Source organism: Dipteris shenzhenensis, chromosome 20, assembly GCF_047967505.1.
Source record: "Dipteris shenzhenensis isolate YYH24624 ecotype China chromosome 20, Dip_SZ_1.0, whole genome shotgun sequence".
Lineage (NCBI taxonomy): Eukaryota > Viridiplantae > Streptophyta > Polypodiopsida > Gleicheniales > Dipteridaceae > Dipteris > Dipteris shenzhenensis.
The window spans coordinates 46131356-46151790 of NC_141615.1; the positions used below are offsets into that span (position 1 = coordinate 46131356).

General features: G+C 43.5%; 1 protein-coding gene across 2 annotated transcripts in view; it reads left to right on the plus strand.

Moving 5' to 3' along the window:
- LOC147889739 (vacuolar acid trehalase) overlaps positions 1–20435 on the plus strand; it is a 106132-nt gene that overhangs the window by 12442 nt on the left and 73255 nt on the right. For both annotated transcript variants that reach the window (XM_087391731.1, XM_087391733.1), the window contains exon 3: positions 12857–12898. In XM_087391731.1, the coding sequence (XP_087247857.1) occupies positions 12857–12898 (42 nt within the window). The remainder of the gene's footprint in view (positions 1–12856; positions 12899–20435) is intronic.

The window sequence follows — 20435 nt, forward strand, 5'->3', positions numbered from 1 at the left end:
TGCATGAAAAGGCATAGCAACCTGATGCTCCACAAGAAAACATGTACGCCTACGACCTCGCATGCCACGAGTGGGCTGAATGTCAATTGATTACATACCATGAATATTATGATCACCACCCGGATCAAAAGGAAAATCAGTTCTCTTCATGGCTCCAATGTCAGGAGCCTCATCCGCATCATGTGTTCTCGCCATCTCTTAGTGAGAGGCATCCAAGGAATCTGTGGCCAACCAAATCATCATCATCAGAGAGTTCAATGATCATGCTAAGCTTGGCTGAAGTAGTGTTCCATATCTTAGACACATCCTGATGCTCAGGGGTCCATTTCTCCCCACTTTTAAAGCACAAGTTTGCTTCCTTCCTACTATCCATTATGGCCCTGGTATATTGTTGAATTGCTGATTTTTCATTTCCAGCAGTAGGCTTGGCATTTGATGGCCTGTATGGCTTGGCATAGGGCATCCTACTCCCTGAAACAATAGGAACTGTGGAAGGGGTGCTGCTGCAAATTTCTTATCATTCTAATCACCCAACTTAGGCTTCTTCTCAGCCTCATACGCAGTTCCATGCATGTTGCTCGTTACACTCTTGTCCTTGTTGGAATATTTTGGCTCAAATACTTTTGCAAGCTGGACTGCCCTCTCAATAGTCTAAGGGTTATGTGCCTATCTGCAGCCAGGGAAGGACTCAATCCATGGATGAAACGCAGCAGCTTCCCTTTTTCAAATACGTCCTGTACAAACAAGGAAAGCTCTAGAAGCACTGCAAGTACTCTTGGACTGTACCGGTCTGCGACAATGCATAGAACCCCACCAAGTACTGATCCAAGATGAGTGGGGATACGAAGAAAACCCCTCCTTGTGGTTGGCCTTTGAGGTGAATCCCTCACCACATGGGAGGGATAACGGTGCCAACTTCTTTGTTAGGACTGTCAGCTTGACATTTTTGTTTCAAGTGTTTCTCATAAGAAGGGGAATGCTAAATTTTCAAAGGGCATATCTAAAAGAATCAAAGGCATGGCCAAGAATTCTGGTGGGGGGAAGTAAAATCATTTCCACTTTCTCAGGGATGCCTACTACAAGGTATTTGCACAATCAAGGGATTAATGCTTTGAAGGTGGTGGTAGCCTTGTCTTGGAATTTGCAAGATTGTTGTGGATAAAGTAAGCAAGAAGGGTTTGTTGATTTAGTACGGAAGAGGAAGTCTAATGTGGTCTTGTTACAATAGTTAAAGTGGGGTTAAAGTGTGGGATGAATGAAAGTCTTTGATTCTCGTTTCATCAGTTAAGGTTTTCTATTTTTGTCAACTATCTTATCTGGGGGAAAGGTGGTTCTGATGTCCTCATTTGTCAATCTTTAATTAGTGCCAAAGTGAGGTACTTCACTGGGGTCGAAGTTTTAGTAGGGACTTTCACCTTTAATATTCTTAGTGTTTATATGGCCAATAGTGTCTCTGAGAGGTATGAGTGTTGGAGTCATCTCAAAGCAAATGTGTTGGGTCCTTGTTGGCTTTGTGGAGCAGACTAGAACATGACAAAGTCCTAGGAAGATATGTCTCATTTGAGGTGAGTCATGTCTATTGTAGAAAGTGAGGCTATGGAGGATACCTCTTTGTTATTAGGCCTTTTAAACTATGTGGAACTTGATACTAAGGGTCTTGGTGGGTTTTCATGGAATCTGGATAGCCAGTTTTGGCAATCTAAAGGGTCTTGTGAGATCATTAGGAAGACCTAGAAAAGAGCCACGGCTAGTATTGTAGACCTTAGAGAGTGTTGGGATCTAGCCATTCATGCTATACATAGGGCTACTAAGGAGTGATATGTATCTAGCAGGAAAAAGATGACTAGTTTGTAGGATCAGTTGCTAGGGTGAGAAGCTCTCTAAGGCTAGCTATTGAGGAAGAACTCCGTTATCCCTTCATAAGCACACTACTAGTTAAAGTGGAGGGAGATATTCAAGCTGGGGAACTCAATTGAGCATATTCTACTAGAATTCATAGTTGTCAAACGTGGTTGGCAGTGGGGGATTGCCACTCAAAACTCTTCTTTAAGTTAGTAAAACGTAATCTAGGGAGAGAAGCTATAGGTCGAATCAATGATAAGAATCTCATCACTAAAATTTGGCATAGAGCTGAGGTCTTTCACTTTGAATTGAGTGGTATTGTTGGTGACCTGGTAGCCGTATTTGGTTTGAGAATTTGGGTAAGGCCCTAGATCATATGGGCTACAAGTTATCTAATGGTGGCTAGAGGGCCCTAATGGAAAGATCCTTCACTAAGGGAGAGTTAAGGGAGGCCTTCCCCTAGCCTTGATGGTTTCACTATCAATTTTTTTGCTTCTTTTGCGATATGTTGAAAGGTGATGTCGTTAGTATGGCAAATACTGCAATAGTGAAAAGCTCTTTGTTTTGCTGATGTAAATGCTAGTTTTGGTCGAATTGTTTTCAAAGCATCAATCTTAGCTTGATATGGAGGATTGGTGTCTGATAATGATGCTAAACTTCTCATATAAGATCATTGCAAAGGTGTTGGGAGCATAGTCGTGCATTTTCATACTGCAAAGATGATGAGCTCCTCATCAGTCTTGGGGTAGAAGAGGAAATAGTCTTCAAGCTTCGTGAGCCACTCCTCCAACTCATTGGGAGTGCGAGTGTCCCGTTTAAACATATGGACTGAGAGCTTATCATTCATGTCCTTGGCTGCATAGTTCTTGTTGTACCCACCAGAATATCGGGCATCCTCTCGCTTAAGACTCACATACTGAGAAAAAGGCATCTCATCACGCACATCCTCAGGCAAAGCCCGGTAAGAGCGTAAGGCATCTGAAAGCATATCATTCGTGGTCAATTGTTGCCATTTCGAGCATTCTGTTGCATAGTAACCCCAACCGCCTGATGCATAGGCTTTGTCTGGCTGTGCATGCACCCCTGGCTGAGTTTGCCTCCCAAAGGTATCTCTATGAAAAGATGGCGCAATAAAAGCCTGAGAAGAGCACTGACCTCTTTCCCAGCTGCCCTGCAACCCAAAACTAGATCCATACATACTCACTGGTGCAATACTAAACGGATGCATACTCGTAGGTCGGCCCAGTATAGACGGCTCTGCCTACGTAGAAGTAGAAAATTGTAAGTTGAGAGGTGACCTTGCATCTGTGAAGAAAGTGGTCTTCGGCAAAGAAAAGGCATCACTCAAATGAATATAATCCCCATGCTAGTTGTATGAAGAATCCAAGTTTGAATCAGCTTCATGCTCCACCAGCCTGAAAACTCATCATGGCTATTTGATGTTGGGGTGCGGGCTGCTTACCCTTATCCTGCATAGTAATGGCAGATGTGATCTGTTGATCAATCTATTGTCCCATCTAGGCCAGAGTGGTATCTTGCATGGCCATGGCGGTGGTAAGCTGCTGGCTGAACTACTGTCCTATTTGGCGGAAAGCACCCTAGAGCATAGAAGCAAGGGCATCCAAAAAGTATGCCTGCTCTGCCTATGCTTCTTGAGATGCAGGAGAGAGGGGCTGAGTAGTAGTGCACCCACTGTGGAAGGCAATTGCTCATGTTGAGCAGCCTCATCACTGTCATGAAGTGACTCACAAAAGGCACGCTTGGGTGCCATGGTGAACTGTCACGGGAGAGTGGAATCTCGTATGTAGCTGGCTTCCTGCAAGGAAATCCCAATCTGACAAGCACGGCTGCCCTCACAAGTGAGTACAAATGGAAGGCAAAGAGAGGAGGAAGACTCGAAGAAATAGGCAGAAAATGTTACTGTAAAAAAGCACCTGATATAGTGTGTTAAACACACTAAATGCCGATGGAGAAGCTTGAGAGGAAAGTTCAATGACGAGGCTTCAAAACAGAGCCCAAATGACTCCAAACAGGGCTGTGAAAGGCCCTAAAAAGAGGCTGGAGAATTTGATTTTTGCTTCTTTTTTTTTGGTGTGTGTGGGGGGGGTGTCCTAGGGCACCTAGGACAGTTAGACCCGGTATTCAGCAAGGCAGCTGGCCAGTTGATCGTTGTATGTTACTATGCCCTCGTAGTAGTTTGTTGTAGGTGTGCTGATGTAACTCAGAATGAAGGGTGAAGGAGGAAGCAAAAGTGCCAGGGTTGGAGCTTTGATACCAATGCAATGAAGGGGAAGGGGGCAGATTTGGTGAAGCGCCAAAGATGGCAGAAAGGGGGACAGGGTAGGGGAGAGGAAGGAGGAGAGAGAGAGCAAGAGATAGGAGGGAAGAAGGGGAAAGAGATTGGGGAAGAGAGAGAGAGTAGAAGAGTAGGGGGAGAGAGAGTAGGCACGTAGGAGAGCAGGAAAGGAGGTGGGTAGGAAAAGATTCAAATCAATTGATGGTACATGAGTGGTAGGGGATTGGCTTATATAGTCTCCAACCTTAGCCCCCAATTTCCACTAAAACTCACTAGTTCCCCACTTTTTCCCCGTCATTACAATGTTAATGTTAGGATTGATCTTGGTAAGGATAATGCCAGAGAATGGAGGTCTAAATCACTCAAACATCACACGCAGCAGAGGGATCTTAGAAACTCTTTCAAAGCACTCTAGATGCACTCACAAACTGAAAGCCACACTCTTGAGAATGATGTGGGAAAATGTGCTCACAAGAAAACACAAGACTTCCAGAAAAGGGGCTGGGCACTAAACAGTAATGAGGGTGATTACAATGCTTAGTTCACAGAAGTAGAACACTCCACACTATCTTCAGTCTATGCTGCCAGTAGCATAGCTTCATTGTTGCTGTACACAATGTGGAGAAGTGTAGGGGGGTATTTTATAGGTTGGATCTGTTGGGGTAAAGGCACATTGCCAACCCTTCATTAAAAGATAGGACACCTATGACTGTCTTAAGACAGTCATAGGGTAAACCTAATCCTAATAAAACACAAGTGAGTTTGTGGTGTGGCTCATCATTCTTCACACCTGCACTTGAGTGTCACTCTCTTTTACTCTCACTCTCTTGCTCTCTTCCACTACTCTCCCCCCTTCAACTGGTATCAGAGCCTACCTAGCTTCCCCTTGCCTACCTAGCCTCCTCTTGATGACTGGGAAGAGCTTGATTTGTCCGCGAGGGCAGCTATCATGCTCACTATTTCAGACACTCTTGTGTTCAATGTACAGGCTGAAAAGACCTCTTATGGTCTATGGCAAAGACTAGAAGAATTGTATGCCCAAAAGAGCTCAGCCAATAAGGTTTATTGGCTGAAGAAGCTGGTCGATCTTCGCATGAAGGAAGGTACAGCTATGACCTCACACTTGAGTGAGTTCAATGCTATCTTTACACAGCTGATTGCACAGGGGTTGAACCTTGATGAGGAGTTCAAGGCTACTTTCTTGCTGTGTACCCTCCCCGAGAGTTGGGACACTTTCAAGACCACCCTGTCAAACTCGAATGCCACTCTTATTTATGCTGATGTAGAGAGCTCTCTCCTTATGGAGGAGATGAGCAGGAAGAATAATGCGGGCAGCAAGTCTTCAAATGCTTTGCAGGTACAGGACAGAGGCAGGACTCAGCAGAAGGGGAGATCTGCTAGTAAGTCCAAATCCCGCAGTCAGTCCCGTGGCAAAAAGGACATTGAATGCTTTTATTGTGGCAAGAAGGGACATGTGAAGTCGAAGTGCTAAGTTCATACGGGATCAGAAAGCCAAGAAGGCTGAAACAAAGGATGCAGGAAATGCAAGCAAAGGCAAAGGCAAGGCCAAGGCAGATGACTTGGATGCAGTGAATGTTGCAGCAGAGGACAGTGACAGTGACATACATGATGTTTTATGCTCTTCTGCTGTAATAGCACATGCTTTGGTTATTGATGGCCATGACATGCACACCTGGCTCTTGGATTCAGGTGCCTCTTTTCATGTTACTCCTCATAGGGAGTGGTTTACTTCCTACACAGGTACTCATGGAGTTGTTCATCTTGGGAACAACTATGCATGTCAGATTGCAGGGATTGGCAGTATACAGATAGTATTTCTTGATGGACAGTCATTTATGCTTGATGGTGTTCGCCATGTGCCGCAAATCAAGAAAAATCTGATTAGCACTGGCTTATTGGATGACAGTGGTTACCACACCACATTTGGGGATTCCAAATGGGTGATTACTGATGGCCAGACTGTAGTGGCTGAGGGTTTTAAGAGTGATACCTTGTACCCTCTTTATGTTTCCAGTGTGGGTAATCATGTTGTTGCCATAACCGAGCTGCCAAAGGTTTCATTGTGGCATAGCCGGTTGGGACACATGTCTGTTAAAGGAATGCAAGAACTGTCACGTTTGGGTTATCTGCCGCCTCTCTCTTTTTCAGATTTGCCTACTTGTGATCATTGTATATTTGGCAAGCACTCTGTCACTCCTCATAAGAGGAGAACTCCCCAGAATAGAGCACCACTTGATCTAGTGCACACTGATTTGTGTGAAATGCCACAGTTATCACTAGGGGGTGCAAAATATTTTATTACTTTCATTGATGATGCCACACGTAAGGTGTGGGTCTATTTCTTGAAGCATAAGCGAGATGCCTTAGATGCTTTCAAGAAGTTTGTCGCTCAGGTTGAGAATCGGACAGGTCGTAGGCTGAAATGCCTCAGATCCGATAATGGGGGTGAGTATGTGTCACATGCTTTTGTGCAGTTTTGCCAAGCTAAGGGCATCAAACAGGAACTGGCATCAAACAGGAACTCACAGCCCCTCATAATGCATCTCAAAATGGTGCAAGTGAGCGGATGAATCGAACTATTCAGGAGAAGGTTCGATGTATGTTGTCTTATTCTGCATTACCCCATGGCTTTTGGGCAGAAGCCGTGCAAACAGCAGTTCACATTATTAACAGGTCACCAAATAAGGCTTTGGAGTTGAAAGTGCCAGAGGAGGTGTGGTCTGGCAAGCCACCCTCATATAAGCACTTACATGTATTTGGCTGCGAGTGCTTTGCTCTTGTACGCAAAGATCTACGCACCAAACTGGATCCAAAGTCTATCAGATGCATCTTTATGGGTTATGGTGACGAAGGTGAAATGGGGTACAGGTTATGGGATCCCGTTAAACGGAAGATTATACGCAGCAATGATGTCATCTTTAAAGAAGATAGTGTACACAAGGAACCCGTGCAACCTGTGGAATACAGGAGGGTTATTTATGATGATGTTGGACAGCAAAGAATGCCCATTTATATGCAGCAGCAGGCTGCTGCAGATCACCCTGTTCAAGAGGGTATACAGGCTGAAAATCAGCCATATAATTTTGCCAATGATGCACCACTGGATGTAGAACAGCCAGATATGGTGGTACAGCCACCCGTCATGCATGAAGAACAGGCTGGACAGCAGCCTAATCCGGAACATTTTGTTAGGAGGAGCACCCGTGCACAACGGCCTCCTGCCAGGTTTGTTCCAGGAGCCAATAATGTGGCTGATTTTATCATGCTGACAGATTGTGGTGAGCCTTCCAGCTTCAAGGAAGCTATGGGAAGAACATAGAAAAAGAAGTGGGAGAAAGCCATGCAGTCAGAAATGGACTCCCTACTTCAGAATGATACATGGGACTTGGTGCAGTTACCTGCAGGCAGAAAGGTTTTGCCATGCAAGTGGGTTTACAAAGTCAAAGTGGATTCAAATGCTTTACCTCGGTATAAGGCCAGATTGGTTGCCAAGGGATTTAAGCAGGAAAAGGGCATTGACTTTGATGAGATCTTTTCCCCTGTAGTCAAGATGACTACTTTGAGAGCAGTGTTAGCTCTTGTTGCTCATGACGACATGGATTTATGTCAGATGGATGTGAAAGCTTTTCTTCACGGAGATCTTCATGATGAGATCTATATGAGTCAGCCAGAGGGATATGCTGTTAAAGGGAAAGAACAGCTTGTGTGTAAGCTCAAGAGGAGCTTGTATGGACTCAAGCAGGCGCCAAGGGAATGGTACAAGAAGTTTGATGCCTTCATGCAGTCCCAAGGGTATCATCGGTGTGAGACCGATCATTGCTTGTACACCAAACGGGCAAAGGATGGCAGTTTGATGCTACTCATTCTATATGTGGATGACATGCTTATTGCCAGTAAATCTCAGCATGAGATTAGTGCTTTGAAGAAACAACTGCATAAGTCTTTTGACATGAAAGACTTGGGTGATGCAAATCATATTCTTGGCATGCGTATTACTCGTGACAGGTCCAAGGGACTTTTGTTTCTGTCACAGAAAGAGTATATTGACAAAGTACTGCAGAGGTTTAAAATGGAGGGGGGGAAGTCTATTAGTACCCCGTTGCCTCCACATTTAAAACTCAGCAGTAAGGACAGCCCCAGATCAGATGATGATAAGGCTGAAATGGCCAAGGTTCCGTATGCATCTGCAGTTGGATCTTTGATGTATGCCATGGTTGCCACTCGTCCGGATATTGCTTTTGCGGTGGGAGTCATCAGCAGGTATATGGCAAATCCAGGCAAGCGGCATTGGGAAGCAGTGAAAGGTGTCTTGAGGTATCTCAAAGGTACCAAAGACTTGTGCATATGCTATGGTAGGCAGGATGCATTGGTACATGGTTTTACAGATTCAGACTATGCAGGGAATGCAGATAACCGGAAGTCTACTATCGGTTATATTTTCACATTTGCAGGAGGTGCTATATCATGGGTGTCTCGGTTGCAGAAATGCGTTGCACTGTCAACCACAGAAGCTGAATATGTTGCAGCCACTGAGGCTCGCAAGGAAGCAATATGGCTTACTCGGCTGGTGGGAGATTTGGGCATTACAGGAGATATGCCAGTTTTGCATTGTGATAGTCAGAGTGCTATCATGTTGGCAAAGAATCCGGTCTTTCATCAGAAGACCAAGCACATAGAAGTGAAATATCATTTCATCAGGGAGGTACTGGAAGACAAGCGACTTGAGCTTGTGAAAGTGCATACTGATGATAATCCTGCAGATTTGCTCACTAAGAGCTTGCCTACAGAGCGGTTTGCACATTGCCGCCACATCATGGGATTAGGATGAGACCATTCTTACTTTATGGTTTTGTATACAGTAACTGTATATTGCTGTAATTTTTATTATTTTCTCCCCTTTAGGCACATTAGCCTCTAGGTGGGAGGTTGTTGGGGTAAAGGCACATTGCCAACCCTTCATTAAAAGATAGGACACCTATGACTGTCTTAAGACAGTCATAGGGTAAACCTAATCCTAATAAAACACAAGTGAGTTTGTGGTGTGGCTCATCATTCTTCACACCCGCACTTGAGTGTCACTCTCTTTTACTCTCTCTCTCTTGCTCTCTTCCACTACTCTCCCCCCTTCAGGATCCTGCCTTGGAACAGCTGACTGGGTCTGCTGCACACCCAAGGTCTATCAGTACCATCGACCAGCTCTGTCCTGATTTTACTGTCCTTAACCTGCATTTGTAGGTGCCTACTGCCAGGGCTGTAAATTGACCCTGGCAGTGCTATTTTCTGGCTGTCCTTCAGCCCTACTGCCACACAGCTCTGCCCTGTATCATTGTGGTGTTCCTGACAACAATGTAGATTGCTTGAAATACTGCTTACAAGTCGATGGCAAGAAAGACTAGATATTGTTGTCTTTCTTTAAGACTGATGACATCGGCAATATGATCGATAGTGGATGATGATCGCAAGAGGTGGTGAGCGCCTATGATCCAAGATAATCTCAATGAGCGAGTAGTAGTTTAATGAAGGCAAGATGTTGAAATCTATTCTTGTTGACTTATTCTTTTTCCTGTTGTTTTGTGGCCTCTTGGGATGGACAGCATGGGCGGGGTGGGGCAGTCGTGATGATCAACAACCTCTTTCTAATCACAAATATGACCAATTAATTATTATTATTATTATTATTTTTGGGGGGGAGGCGTGTGTTGATAGATGCCCTCCTGAGTCCTTGGTGTTGACATTGAAGGCAAGGGTTGCATGGGAAGCGATGTGAGAGCCCCCCCCATGGTGGTTATTGGGGAGCCAGAAAATCCCCTCTCGGTGTCTACCTTGTTGGAGATTGAGAGAGGGCTTGAGAGAAATCTCTCTTGGGTCAATGAAAACAATTGAGAGGAGGCTTTCTAGGCCTTCCACTCGCTAAATACTTGTTGATTGCTAGATAGTTGAGAGAGCTCCTTCTATAATAAGCTGTGCTAAAATGAGGTGGGGAGTTGTGGGCATTGCCAACTAGGGAAAATTTAGCCCTCTTGCTATTGTACATTAACAAAACAATTTCTCGTCTTCCATTGTGCGTGGATGGGATGTGATAGCTTGAATAGCTCCTTTTTAACCTTTGTTAAATAAGGTGAGGATTTGGTGAGCTCTCCTAGTGAAGCGGCAGAAGTTGTCCCTCTTGCATGCCACATGCTGCATCCTTGGCTGCCCAAAGTTAGCCCTAGGGCTAGGGAAGACCTGAAAGTGCAAGGCTATACCTTAAAGTGGAAGGCCCTAGTGCTAAGGATAAACACATCGATTTGGGATAGATATCTAAGAGTTAAAAAGCATTCTCATATATCGTGGCCTATAGGCATGAATTGGCATGAAGGCTAGGGCCAGGGGACGAGCATTTTCTGAGCAAAATCTTCCGAGCGTCCGAGCGAAGGAAAAAAAAAGCTTCCAACTATGCATAAATATGGCAAAAATCGATCAGAAGAAAACATAGTTTCACTTAGAAATATGCAAAGTATTATAGCAATGCCTATTTTATACAAAAATCTTTAGGTGAATCTGTAGGAATGGTGAGAGCATAATGGGATGGCTTTTGAAGAAACCCACATGTAGAGTAGACTTCTCTATGAAAATTCCCTTATGATCCTTCTTACAACTTTTACTTAATAGGGGGTGACATTGAAAACCCTCTCCCAACCTATCTTCATGAAAGAGTTTCTTCAAAGAAAACTCATTGAAGCAAGCCATCCAGGTAGTTTCGCCAGCGAAACCCCTTTGAAGCAAGTCTCCCAAGGTAGTTTCGCTGGCGAAACTACCTTGGACAGCACTTTTAAAAGTGACATAACTTTCATATCCAATGTCCAAATATAGTCATTCAACCACTCAAATTGATCGGAACACCCCATTTGAGCACATCCATGGAGTTATATTTTGGAAAATCTTTCATATATAGTATTAAATATTACATGTATTTTATGAGAGTGATATATAAGCCCAAGTTAATACTTATTTATAGTAATTTAAAGTTCTTTAGAAACATGTCCATAAATATGCTATAAAAACACTAAAAAGATATTGCCATATGATATAAATGTGTTAATAAGTAAGTATATATGCATAGTATTATTACATTGAGAGTGATTATGAGGAATGTTTCTTAAAGGAATCAACACTTTTTTAAGGTAATAATAGGGGTACAAAGGGATGTCTCTAAATAAGAAAATTATGTTGTGTAAAAATGAATGAGTGACTAGTCTGTGTATTTTTATGATAAAGGGATCTAGTTCTAGTGAAAATAAAAGTGTAAAAACCATGTTTCCTAAAGAAAAACATTTTTAAAAATCTCTTGAAAAACACGCTCGGATAAACCTGCTCATAGGTTTTTGCTCGTAAAATTGACGCATCCCTAGGGCCACAAAGATTTATTGATAAGAGAATCTCCATGTCCCAAGCACACATGACAACATATAGCTGTTGATCATGCTAAAATACCATGACTGCTTTGTATCTTTTTTGTTCCAGAGACAACCGCTTTGTATCTAGAGACCTCTATTCCAAATGGTTTGAATGTCCTCAGCCCTAGGGCCTTGTATCCATGAATGCTTTTTACCCTTTAAGACTATATTCCAAATCTTTTGTTTAATCCTTAGCTTGGGTCTTCCTAAGACTAATAGCAAATAGTTGCCCTCTAGGCCTACACTAACCCCACGGGTAGCTATTGGCAAGACATGGTTAGCTAGGGATGTAACATTGTGCCTTGATAGAAATGGGAAGAGTTGCTGATCCTTTGCTACTAGATACAAACCAAACTGTGGATGCTATTGTTTCTCCTAGTGTTGTGGCCCATTGTATGTTGTGTTGGCCAATCATGCTCACTTACAAAGAACTTTCTTGGCACTTTGGGGATGTTTGGCTATGGGCTGAGGGTAGAAGGGATGTCGAGGATAGGGAGAAGAGATAGAACATGGGCTTTGATACCATGGGAAAGGACAAGTTGGAGAAGGGGTTATAGTAAAAGGGAAGACAATGAAGAGCTCGGGAAGGAGGAAGAGGGGTTGAGAGAGAGAAGGATGGATGGAGGAGGCAGTAAGCAAGTAGGTGAGTGGGTTGAAGGGGAAGACACATGCAAGGACCAATAGGAATGTAGGTTGAGATGTTACATCAGATCGTACTGTCATACAATGTCAAACTAATTAAAGTGATGGAGTGGGATTATTAGGACCTCAATGATGATTCTAGTCCTACTTTCAGTAGCTTTGCTAACCTTTGCCCCCTAAATTACACATGCATTATGATTCTGTCTATATCTTTAAACAGCGTAGAATGTGAGGACAGCGATTCAAGGCACTCTAAATATCATTTATTGATGCTATCTTCTAAGTGTAATCTATCATATCTTATCATATGAGGCTAAATTACCTATTATGTGAGGGTTTGTACATCTAGAAGTTATTAGATTTATAAGGTAGTGAAATATGTCCGTGTTTAGTTTGAACTTTGAAATTGTAAGCTGACAACTGTACAACCTACTTATGACATGCTTAGAATTCAGCAGTATATATGCATGCTAAATTCACAACCATATGGTTTGCAGCCAATTTGAGTGATTTTTGTATCAAGGATTGATATTGATCATGTAACTAGTCTACTTTCGTGCTGAATTGTATTGCTTTTCAGTTTATGGCATGATAACCTGTCATTTACCATGTAATGTAGGCCATGATGCTGATGGGGCTGGAATATGAAGAAGTTTTGAAGGTATATGTGATTAGCTGTGCTTTTAAGTTTTCAATTTGGAATTTGACCATGGCATGGAGAAGTCTGATGAAAATTTTTTAGCAAAAGTTGGGTAGTGGCTTTACATTAACTTTGTTAGTTATGAAAGCTGGAAAATTCTTGACTAAAATGGGACAATATGCTCTATTCAATTACATCTTGTAATTGTATATGATAGAGGAATTTCTGTCATGTTAATGTATTTCCCCCTCTTTAAAAAACAAAAAACGTCCAAGTTCCAAACTTTCACTTTCAAGCATCAAAGCTGAAAGCTCGAAGCCTAGGCAAAAAAGAAATGAGGCCGCTAAAAAGGAACGAGGCTACCAAATTCAAGACTCTAGCTTCAGTGTGCTAGGTCTACAGCCTCATTGGTCAACTTCTTCCTCTTCCTCTCCCTCATCATCATCTTCATCATCGTTAAAAACTTAAATTTAAGTTTTTTTTTGGGGGCTCTGAAATTCCAATTTTATACATATTTTTTTCAGACATTTGCAAACGTTTGGTGTCCATACCATATGCATATCAGCACCTCTCATATCATTTCATGTCCACTGATGCTGCATGGACAATGAAAGACCTCCATGGTAATTTCTCATGGGGGCTTGCATTAGTGTAGCCACACTCTTGAATCCTATCAAGGTAAGTGATGAATGAAATGAGACATCTAAGTGTAGAGGCCTCCTATAAAGCTCTGCCAGTGTGACGTCATGAGAAATGCATCCCTTCTCTTGAGTCATTTGTGAGAGCATAATCACCTTTAGCCACTCATCAACCTTCTTGGATCTCCTCGTTGCATATAGCATTGCTAGTTTAACTGAGAGTCAAAGATGACTTTGTGTTGACATGTTGAAAGCATGCCTAAAAAGGGTCTGTGCAATCTAGCTAGTTCGGGATCTCCTCTCAGAGCTCGCGGTGTTGCTAGACCTCAGCGTATGTTTGTTGCAGTTGGTGGATTTCGTGGATGCAAGTAACTATTGGACTATTATTATTGCCGATTTGATGGCAAAAATTATGGGTCGGCTCTCGAGATACACATTAGTGAGCACATTGAGAACACGAGTATGCGATCGACTTTAAAATTTAATGCAAGTTTCAAGTTTAAATTTGAATATTTTGTAGCTCTATGCCAATTTAATGTGTACAATGAATATTTTTCTGATTTTGTTTTGGTGTTTCCTAGGGGCTGAACCATAGTCCAATCATACTTCTGTACTCTTATGACGTATGCGTATGGTAACATATGGAGAAAACATTGATTGCAGTGGTGCAAAATTGTGTGTTTCATGCTCGTACGCAACACAGTGAAGTTAATTATCATTATGTTAGGGAGCAGCTACATGCACGGGACATTCTTGGTCTTCTGACCCACACAACATAATGTGGCAAATATCTTCCCCATAGTAGTACCTCGTGTTGGGTGCAATAAGCAATGGAAGGAAGTGGAATGCAAAGGGAACAGACAACAAGTAGGAGCAAATAGAAGTACTTGCAAATGGATAATGAGAAAGCACAAAGGGGTGGCCTATATGGCCCCTAAGTCAACCATATGGTTGACCAATGAAGTCAACCTAAGGGTTGACTGAGTCCTAAGACTAGCCTACAAGGCCATACCAGGGCTAAGTGCTAATAAATCCCTCTCCATGGTATGGCTGAACTATCCTGGATACATCTCAGGTATATCTGGAAGCCATATCATGGTTGCACATATTCGTCCAAGATGGATATAGCAACCTATGACAATACAGAAAGATCAACATCACGTAACCAATGATGCCAAGTGTAAGGCATGTTGAAAATCCTCACATCATGTAGAGATTTGCTAAGTTGTCCTTCGTGGGAACATAGGACAACTGTATGTCTCTAGCTGATAGTTGCTCTCGTACATAATGATAATGAACCTCAATGTGCTTTGTGCGTGTGTGAAACATTGGGTTTCTCGCAATAGCGAAAGCACTCCGGCTGTCAGTGTAGATAGTAGTAGAAGCTGGTTGATGTCAGGATCTGCGAGTAGCTTACAGAGCTAGACACACTCTACTGTAGCTGTGAAGGCTGCCCTGTTTTCAGCTTCACAACTGGAACAGCAACTGTAAGCTGCTTCTCGCTGAACCATGAAATGCATGAAGATCCAAGGATGAACAATTGCCATTGTGAGACAGTCTCTGTCATAGCAACCTACCCAGACAGTGACCGTGAAGGCATGCAAGACTAGTGGAGACTCATCACCATAGAAAGTCACAAATTTTGTGTGGCCTTCAAGTAACGGAAGACCCGCTTCATTGCTTGCAAATGCTGTGTACTAGCATGTGCATGTACTTCCTCAACTGGGAGACAACATACTCAAGATCAGGCCAGGTATGACATAAATAAATAAGGCAGCCCATAGCCTGCTGATAAAGCGTGGCTTCAAAGGGTGCACTCCCATGCTTGGAGGAGAAACGAAAGCCAGGCTCCAATGGTGTAGAAACTGGCCTGCAATCTTCAAACTAGAAGCAGTCTAAGAGCTGTCCAAGGTACTTGGACTGACTCATCATTATACCCCCTTCAACATATGCAAACTGGATGCCCAGGTAATAGTGCAACCGGCCCTTATCTGTCATGGCAAAAGATTTTTGCAAAGCTGTCTTGAAATCTGCAATTTTCTGCAAGTCTGGCCCAGTGATAAGCATGTCATCTATATATAGAATCAAAATAAGAAATTCTGATTCACTCTTCCGGACATAAAGAGTAGCCTCCGTAGGGCTGTTATGGAACCCAAGGCACAGCAAAAAGGAATGTATCTTGGCATACCATGCCTGTGGTGCCTGCTTCAAACCCTAAAGGGCCTTTTTAATCCGGCATACCTTAGTTTCAGACCCGGGAAGTTCAAATCATGGAGGCTGAGTGACATAGACCTCTTCCACTAATCCCCGTGAAGGAAGGCGGCAAATCATACAAGTCCCATGTGCCATTTGCTTGAACGGAATCAAGTTCAGGTCTCATGGCCTGCATCCATTGATGACTTTCAAATGCATCTTTGTGAGATAGAGGCTCCTCATTACAGGCAGTGGCAATCAAAGCTACAACGAAAAAATTGCCTTGTATCTGTTTGTGCACACCTCTAGTGTGGGCAGGCAAAGGCTCAGCCTGCTTGCTGTCCCTGAGGGTATCTAAAATCCAACGAGGGACTGATTTTTGCTGTCTGATGGCAGCGCGCTCCTCTTGAACTGCTTGCTCGAGAGCATGGCCATCAGGCGGTGGAAAATCAGGCTGAGCAGGAGCAATGGGAGGAGGATTGGAGCCGCTAGAAGCATGTGGCATGGTGCTCTGCACTGTTTCATTTGTATCTGTGATAGGTGGAATAGAATCAAACACATCGGAGGCTTCCTCTAAAGGCTGTGTTTTACAGTCCAGCCAAGGGGCATGCTCATCAAAAACCACGTTCCTAGTGACAATCACCTTGCCTATGCTAGGCTGAAACAGCTTGTAGCCTTTGCTTTGTGATCTGTAGCCAATGAAGATGCATTTGACAGGCTTATCATTAAGCTTATGCCTGAACTGAGAGGGTACATGCACATATGTGAGAGACCCAAGCACCGGCATGTGAGAAATGGTAGGCTTATGACTTGTCCATGCTTCATAGGGAGTCATGGTCTTAAGTTCCCGAGTGGGTGCTCGGTTGAGCGCATACTCGGCACACATAATGGCATCCAACCATAATTTATTGGGCAAAGACTTCACCTTAAGCATGCACCTGCCCATTTCCATTTCTGTTCTATTTTGGTGCTCTCGAAACCCATTCTGTTGCGGAGTGTATGGCGCTTTGCACTGATGAATGATACCCCAGGCTGCTAAAAAATCAATAAATTCTCAGGACATGTACTCAACCCCACTGTCAGTGTAGAAGGTCAAGAGTTTCTTCCCACTTTCATTCTCTACCAAGGCAATCCAATGCTTGAAGCAAGAGAAGACATTTGACTTCAGCTACATGGGATATATCCAAGTAAACTTGGTGAAGTCATCTATAAAAGTAAGAAAGTAATAGTACCCCCCGAGTGATGCTGTCTGCATCGGCCCGCACACATCACTATATACGGGATGCAACTTCCTAGATGCACCAAGGGTCCCGTCCTTGGGAAATGGAAACCTATACATTTTTCCCAACAAGCAGCCCTCGCATACATGTTTTTTAAGTGCATACATGGGTGGAAGATCTACAACTCTTGCCGCCTCTATGCAGTGAGTGATCACCCTCACCACCCAGCCTCTGCACGCTTTGTCCCCCCCCTTGCCCAATCGGTTGTGCAACAGCTTTTTTGGCCCCCTCCTCTCATTCATCCTCATTAGATATCCATCTCCTCTCGGCGCCTAGGCCTTTTGACTTGGGCACAATGCTATCTTCTTCCTCTCAATCTAACCCGACCCTTCCTCAGCACAAGATGCAGCTCCCACGGAGCCGATAGAGGTAGATTCCCCTTTCTCACATCTTCTAGGTCCAAAGGACAGCCCCTCCCAAGGGAACCTTAGAGGCTTAGCTAGTGGAACTTGTGTGACCCTCCGGATGATTATCCACTTGCCATGGAGATGACAGTCATGATTCCGCAGCCCTAGAAGGAGGCTTCCATTGGAGCAATTGGTAGCCCCTCTATTCTTTTTAGCATCCAACTTTGCTGCCATAGCATAGGAGAAGTGGACCCCTCTTCTCTTTAATCTTATGATGAGGGAGTAGATGGTCCACATGATGATGGAGTGGTTGGGATCCCAAGGGGGGGTGTTGTGGCTATCCCATGGTTGCATGGCCACCTTTCAACTAGCCTTTTCACAAGTGTTGTCGAGCCCTCTTGGTCTCCCACCTCACCATAGCCAAGCCTTAGGTTTCTGTGATTAGGGCTAGCGTAACATTCCCTTCCCCGTAAGAATGATTTACATCCTCGAAAACAAAATCGGAAAACCTCCTCTGGAGATTGTTTATCCTTTCCCATGTTGAACTCTCTTTAGATCTATCTTTCCACTTAGCTAGACATTCTTGCCATATTGTGTGTCGTGTTCTTTTTTCTTGTCTATCTAAAATTCTTTCTGGTTCATGTGGTAAAGACGCAGGTTCGATGAGTTCAACTAGGACTTCATTTCCAATGAGATTATCATCATCTCCTAACTTTCTTTTTAGCCTACTAACATGAAAAATTGGATGTACTCTACATCCCTCGGATAAGGCTAATTTGTAAGCAAGTTATCCAATTCTCTTTAGTATTGTGAATGGTCCACAATACGTAGGAGGTAACTTCAGACACTTACCTGTCTTTAGGGATTCTGAAGATTTAGGTACCTTGAGGTAGACTCTCTCATTTACTTCAAACTCCAACCTTCTACGGTAAGGGTTTGCATAACTTTGTGCTCTATCTTAAGCTGCTTGAACCTTCTCTTTTTCCAGTCCCACTACCATTGGGGCTCTTGGTTGAAATCCATACATCATCATGAATGGACTAAAACTTGTAGCTGAATGTTTGGCACTATTATATGCAAATTCTAATATGGACAAATACTATTCTCAATTAGTTTGCCGCTTACTTACATATGCTCGAAGCATATCCTCAATGATTTGATTGACCCTTTCAGTTTGACCATCACTCTGTGGATGATCTGTAGTGCTCATATTCAACGAAGTTTCCAACCTCATAAACACAACTCTCCAAAAATGGATGTTAAATTTGCTATCCCGGTCACTAATGATACCAGCTGGTAGCCCATACAATTTATAAATTGTTAGAATTATTGCTATAATTTAGCAGTGACCAATGTAATGTAATAAGTAGGTTAGGGGCACTTTTCCCTCCTTTAGAGGTTTTTTTCCCTAACCACAGTTAGTTCAGTAACTATGGTTAGTGAAGTGATAAGGTTTTGTCACTTAGACAAAACCCATCACTCCATTCAGTTGTATCTTACTCTCATCTAATTGCAACTACGTTTTCAGCTCTCTCACTCTCCTATTTCTTGCTCTGACTGTTGCTCTCTCCCCTTCTCACATTTTGTATCAGAGTAGGTTGACCTTGCTCCCTGCTTCTCGTCCTCCAGCTCCAGCCCGCAATCTCCCTGCTCCATCAGTTCGTCATCCGTACAATCTGTATGGACTGATTCCATACAGTCCCGTACTGTACCTGCGCTCACCTTCCGTACAGTCCCATCGCCAGCACTGTCGTACGAGCTCGTCGCCCGTACAACTGTTGTACCAGCTTGTCGCCCGTACAACTGTACGGTTTGCCGTACATTCTGTACAGCTCCTACGAAAGGTTCGTCTGTAGCGTACCGCATGTGTGGCGCCGTACATCCGCAATTCGTTCGTACATCCCGTCCGTAAAGCGCCGTATAACCCGTATCTTTTGGTTGCTATTCTGTACGACCGTACAGTCCAGTCGCAGGTTGTTCCGTACTGTTCCAAGTCGCAGGTTGTTCCGTACTAGCTCACTGACAGTCCGTACGTAGACTGTCCGTACAAGCTCACTGCCATTGCCCGTACCCCCCCCGCTTCAACAAAGAGTACGAGCTCTTCTTGTCTGCCGTACATCACACGTGGATGTTTTTGAGTTGAGTGGGCATTGCAAAAGACATTAGTTTTGTTGCAGGTATCTCTGTTTGCATCTCTGTTTACAGAGAAATTGGGACTTTTGCATCATTTGTAGACATATTATAGCTTTGGGGCTTTTGTAAAAATTTTGGCACACATTGCAAGCAAATTGCAAAGATTGGCCAAGAAATTGGGGCTTTTGCAGGAGATTAGCTATTTGGGTGAAATTTGGCTTAATTTCAACTCCAAATTTGGGGCTTTTGTTCAGAAATTGCAGATTTGGGGCTTTTAGTAAATTTGCCCCTTTTTTGGTTGCAATTTCAAGCCACAAATTAGGGCTTTTGTGTTGGGAGAGCAATTTGACAGATTTCAGCTCACACTGCCTTTCTGTGAGTGTTTTGAAGCACTCTTGGTAGGTTTTGGGAGAGATTGAACGATATGGCAGATTTCTGACAGAGACATTACAGAGATTTGAGTTGCATTTTTAAGCCAGTGTTTGGCTGTGTTCTTTTGGGATTTGTGCACTCCATTTCCAGCAAGGGAATTCAGATTTGCATTTGCTGTATTTTCTTTCTCAGACATGGCCCAGCAAAATCAGAATGATTTCGGTTTCAGTGGTCTCTCACAAGAGGATAAGCTAGATGGTACCAACTACTCCCTCTGGAGTTTTATGGTACGCAATATTCTGATTTCTCGTAATTTGTGGGACTATGTAAGTGGGGATGAGTTCCGGCCGGCAAATGTGGCACCTAATACCCCTCCCCAACAAGGAGGAGGCAGAGGTCGTGCACAGGGTACAGCTGCAGCACAAGTTATTGGTGCAGTTATACCTACCACTCCAGAGCAGAAGAGATGGGATTCACGTGATGCTTTAGCTTTGTTGTGTATTTCTCTTTCAGTGAAAAGATTCATCATTCCACATATCCGGTCGTGTAAGACCTTAAAGGCAGCATGGGATATTTTGGAGAGCATGTATGCAGC